General features: G+C 49.7%; 1 protein-coding gene across 1 annotated transcript in view; it reads left to right on the top strand.

Annotated features, from left to right (window-relative positions):
- Positions 1–4,731, top strand: part of PFAS (phosphoribosylformylglycinamidine synthase) — a 22,489-nt gene that overhangs the window by 4,690 nt on the left and 13,068 nt on the right. Inside the window, exons 9-14 of the mRNA XM_006151745.3 lie at positions 3–134; positions 284–412; positions 3,137–3,210; positions 3,326–3,482; positions 3,778–3,839; positions 3,986–4,147. Of these exons, the coding sequence (XP_006151807.1) occupies positions 3–134; positions 284–412; positions 3,137–3,210; positions 3,326–3,482; positions 3,778–3,839; positions 3,986–4,147 (716 nt within the window). The remainder of the gene's footprint in view (positions 1–2; positions 135–283; positions 413–3,136; positions 3,211–3,325; positions 3,483–3,777; positions 3,840–3,985; positions 4,148–4,731) is intronic.

The raw sequence follows: 4,731 nt of genomic DNA, 5'->3' as shown, positions 1-4,731 counted from the left end.
AGATTACAGTCTGCCCTGGGAGGACCCGAGCTTCCAGTATCCTGAGAATTTTGCACAGCCTCTGGAGGTCGCCATTGAGGCCAGTAATGGGGCTTCTGACTACGGCAACAAGTTCGGGGAACCAGTGCTGGCCGGTGAGGCTGGGGTATGGAGGAATAAAGGACACCTAGTCCCAGAGGGGCTTGAGGATGGGTGTTTAGCCAGGTTCTGTGGTACTGAGCAAGTTCAGGGGAGACTAGATTACTAGTCCTCATCCCCCTTCCCTCTGATGTCTACGTTCCAGGCTTCGCCCGCTCCTTCGGCCTTCAGCTCCCAAATGGCCAGCGGCGTGAGTGGATTAAACCCATCATGTTTAGTGGGGGCATTGGGTCCATGGAAGCTGATCATGTGTGCAAAGAGCCCCCAGAGCCAGGTAAGAGCCTGCGGCCTTTCTTTGGATCCAGCCAGTTTTCTCTCCAGGACAGGCAGTTGCAAGGGAGGGAATTTAGAGGATACTTCTGTGGGTAGTCTTTTTTTTTTTTTTTTAAGAATCATTTTATTTAACTTAATTTATTTATTTTATGTTGACTAGAGAGGGAGAGAGAGAGAAAGTGAGAAAGCAAGCCGCCAGGTCCAGGAGTTGAACCGCAGTCAACCGTGTTGGAGTCCAGCACCCTTAACCACCCTGCCACCTGCTGGCCCCAGTGGTTTTTTTTTTTTTTTAACTTTTTTTTTTTTGAGAGATTTTCACTGTAGGGTGCGTGCGCTCGCCAGACAGACAGAGAGAGACATAGAGACAGAAAGCGAGAAATCACCCCCCAGGGGGGATAGTCACGCCGCAATCCCTTCTCCTCCATTCTCCTCTCAGGATCTTGGGCACGCACGCACATGCGCCCGGCGTGAGTTTTAAGCCACCGGGTCCGGGACACGAACCGCGGTCGACTACGTGGGAGTCCAGTGACATAGCCATTACGCTAACTGCTGGTTCCCGGCCCCAGTAGTTTTTAATCTTCCAGCTCAGGCCTCTTCTTCCTGGAACAAACTTTCATGGCAAGACAGGGCTTTTTGCCAGCAGGGCAGTTTCCGTCTTTATTGCTTCTGTCTGCTCCCCAGTTTACTTGTGCACTCACCCCACCCCCTGTGCTTCTGGGTCACACCCTGCAAAGTCAAGGCAGCCAGTGTTTATTCAGTATCTGCCATGTGGCCTGGGGTTTTTAATCTGCTCGCTCAACTGAATTCTGAATTATGGTGTGTGTTTTTTTTTTGAACTGTGGAGACATTGTGTGCTAGGTTTTATACTGTTGATAGTTGCTGTGGTAGAACCAAGATAAAGTCCAAGGTCCATTTATTGAATAGGTGACTTGATCACATTATCCAAGACTCAAAAGGTGAGAAAGGATATGCAGTGAAAAGTTTTCCCACTCGTCCCCACTTCTTAGTTTTCCTCCCTAGAGATGAGCAGTGTTAATGGGTTACTTTTGTATCCTGTTGGAAGCATTTCCTACATGTATAAGCAGATTCATATGTATGTTTGCTCCTTTTTTTAAACACGTGACATAACGTGTTTTCCTTCTTTTTTTTTTTTTTTTTTTTTTTTTTTTTTTTTTTTGTGAGAAGGTGTGTGTGCTTGCCAGAGAGACAGGAGAGAAAGGGAGAGGAGAAAGCACCTCTATGGGGAGTGGTCACATTGCAATCCTTGCTCTTCCCTTTCTCTCTCCTTTTGTGTCCGATGTGTTTTTTAAGCCTCCAGATCTGGGGCTGTCTTGACAACCAGGCCACAGAGTTGGCTCTTCTTTTTTTTGAACCACCACTTTATTGAGATGTACTTCATATACCATAAAGTTTAACCTTTTGGAACAGACAGATGGCATAATTGATTATGTTGTTGGACTCCCACGTAGCTGACTGCCGTTTCAGTCCAAGACCTGGTGGCTTCAACCTTAGGGTAGGCATGTGTGTGTGTGTGTGTGTGCGCCCAAAATCCCAAGAGGAGAAGGGATTGTGGCGTGGCCATCCCTCGTAAGGGGGGTGATTTCTTACTTTCTGTCTCTCTGGCAAGCACATGTGGCCTATAGCAAAAATCTCTCTTTAAAAAAGAAAAATTTAGCCTTTCAAGGTGTGCAAGTGGGTGGTGCTTAGTATATAGTCACATAGCTGCATGACGACATTGCAGGCAGCAGCAGACTGCTTATATAATGGTCCTGTAAGATTATAATGGGCCTTATCTATTAGATATACCCTAGGCATGGAGTAGGTTCTACCTCCTAGGTTTGCGTAAGAATACCATACAGGGCTGGTAGATGGCATGATGGTTAAGGCACTGAACTCCTGGGGCTGGCAGGTGACATGGTGGTTAAGGCGGCTGGACTCCCACATGGCTGACTACAGTTTGAGTCCTGGACCTGGCAGCTTGCTTTCTCACTTCCTTCTCTCTATCTATCTCTCTCTGGTCAACATAATAAATAAATAAATAAATAAATAAATAAATAAAATAGTGACAAATAAAATTAAATTAAAATAATTCTTCAAAAAATTTTTAAAAGAAGGCTCTGGACTCTCACATGGATGACTGAGGTTCAAGTTCTGGACCCGGAATCTTGCTTTGTCACTTTCCCTTTCTCTCTATCTCTGTCTCTCTTTGTTGAATACAGGTGCCCTGTAGAAAATTTTTAAAAATTGATAGGGTAAATAAATTTAAATAATTATTTTAAAAACAATAACAAAAAACACTTTTTGATGTTTATACAACAATGAAATTACCAGCATGTTTCTCAGAATATGCCTGGGTCATTAAGTGACACATTACTGTATTCACAAAGTTGTGTATCACCCCTAGATTAGAACATTTTCATCATCCCAGGAAGAAACCCCTGTACCCATTAGCAGTCACTCCCCATCTCCCATCCCTCAGCCTTCAGCATAAATAAATTCCTCAGACTGTATTTACCCAATGAAAGAATATGTGCATTTGTCTCTTTGATTGGTATTGTCAAGTGGCCTTCATGGAGGTTGTATGGTTTTCTTTCTCGTTAGCCCAGTGGAGTGTTGAGGCTCCTGCTCCCCTGACATCTGCTTCCCCTATCCTTACACTGCCTTGCTTTGGAGGCCTCTTCTGGTGGCCTGCCCAGCGTTCTGATTCAGCTCTCCTTCCTCACAGGCATGGCAGTTGTGAAGGTTGGGGGTCCTGTCTACAGGATTGGAGTTGGGGGTGGAGCTGCTTCATCTGTCCAGGTGAGGGGAATAGCTAAAGGTGTAGACTGATATTGCTGGAACCTGTGTTCGTGGGGTGAGGGTGTTCTGGGAGCTTCCAGTCTTACTGAGCTGAGCTCTGCCCTGTGTTCCCCAGGTGCAGGGAGACAATGCCAGTGAACTGGACTTTGGGGCCGTGCAGCGGGGAGACCCGGAGATGGAACAGAAGATGAACCGCGTGATCCGAGCTTGTGTGGAGGCCCCCAGGGGAAACCCCATCTGCAGCCTCCATGACCAGGGCGCCGGTGGCAATGGTGAGGGAAGGGACTGGGCCTACCCGGTCTCCTGCCAGGTTTGGTTTTGGGAGATGCATCGGGGATCTGCAACCAGCCACTCAACTCGGGGTTCCATTCGCCCCCTGTACATCATGGACAGGTTCAGAGTTGGAGGGGATGGAAACCTGCTGCAGTGGGGTGGGTGATGATGAGTGTATGGCAGCAGCTCACACAAGGGTGAGCAGGATCAGGACCTTCTCGGGAGACCATGGACTGCCCATGGCTCACCGGAGCTATGACCAGCCACCACCTCTCCCTGTAATCCTCTCGCCAGGCAATGTCCTGAAGGAGCTGAGTGACCCAGCAGGAGCCATCATTTACACCAGCCGCTTCCAGGTGGGTCTCAGCTCCTGACTTCTGGCTGTTTCCCTGCTCCTGCTGGCCCAGCCATCCTCTATCCATCCTCCCCCCTCCCCAGTAACAACGCGAGACTGAAGTGCCCACTGAGCCCTCTCTTCCTTTCCTGCTCCATGGCTGTGCAGCTGGGAGACCCGACCCTGAATGCCCTAGAAATATGGGGGGCCGAGTACCAGGAGTCAAATGCCCTTCTGCTGAGGCCTCCCGACCAGGACTTCCTCAGTCGTGTCAGTGCCCGGGAGCGCTGCCCTGCCTGCTTTGTTGGCACCATCACTGGAGACAGGAGAGTGAGTTGGCCTTGGGGGTTAGTGGGTAGGCTTGAGCAGCCTGGGTATTGTCGAGAGAGAGAGAGAGAGACGGGAGGTTGGGAGACAAGGAAAACAACGTGTGGGGGACAGGCAGTAGGAGGCGGGAGTGAGGGTTACTTACAAAGGAAGCCAAGCAGAGTGGAGAGAGCATGTCTGCTCCGATTTCAAGGAGCTTCCCATGATGCCTTGCGATGTCTCATTCCCTCTGGGTGGTGTCCTTGTGTCTGCAGATAGTGCTGGTGGATGATCGGGAATGTCCTGTGGGAAGAAACGGCCAGGGGGATGCCCACCTGACACCTCCTCCAACCCCTGTGGACCTGGAGCTTGACTGGGTGCTGGGCAAGATGCCTCAGAAGGTGTGTGCGGGCAGAGAGGATGCTTCTCCTGTGATCTTCCTCTTCAGGCCACCCTTGACCCTCATCGTGCCTTGTCACTGTGTGCCAGCCCTCGCCCAGACGCTCACGTGCCCTGTCACCATCTGTGTTGCAGGAGTTCTTCCTCCAAAGGGAGCCCCCTCTGCTGCAGCCTCTGGCCTTGCCTTCAGATCTGACCGTGCGCCAGGA

The sequence above is a fragment of the Tupaia chinensis genome, unplaced genomic scaffold (genome assembly GCF_000334495.1).
Source record: "Tupaia chinensis unplaced genomic scaffold, TupChi_1.0 Scaffold000330_1, whole genome shotgun sequence".
Classification (NCBI taxonomy): Eukaryota; Metazoa; Chordata; class Mammalia; order Scandentia; family Tupaiidae; genus Tupaia; species Tupaia belangeri.
This window is presented reverse-complemented; position numbering and strand designations above follow the sequence as displayed.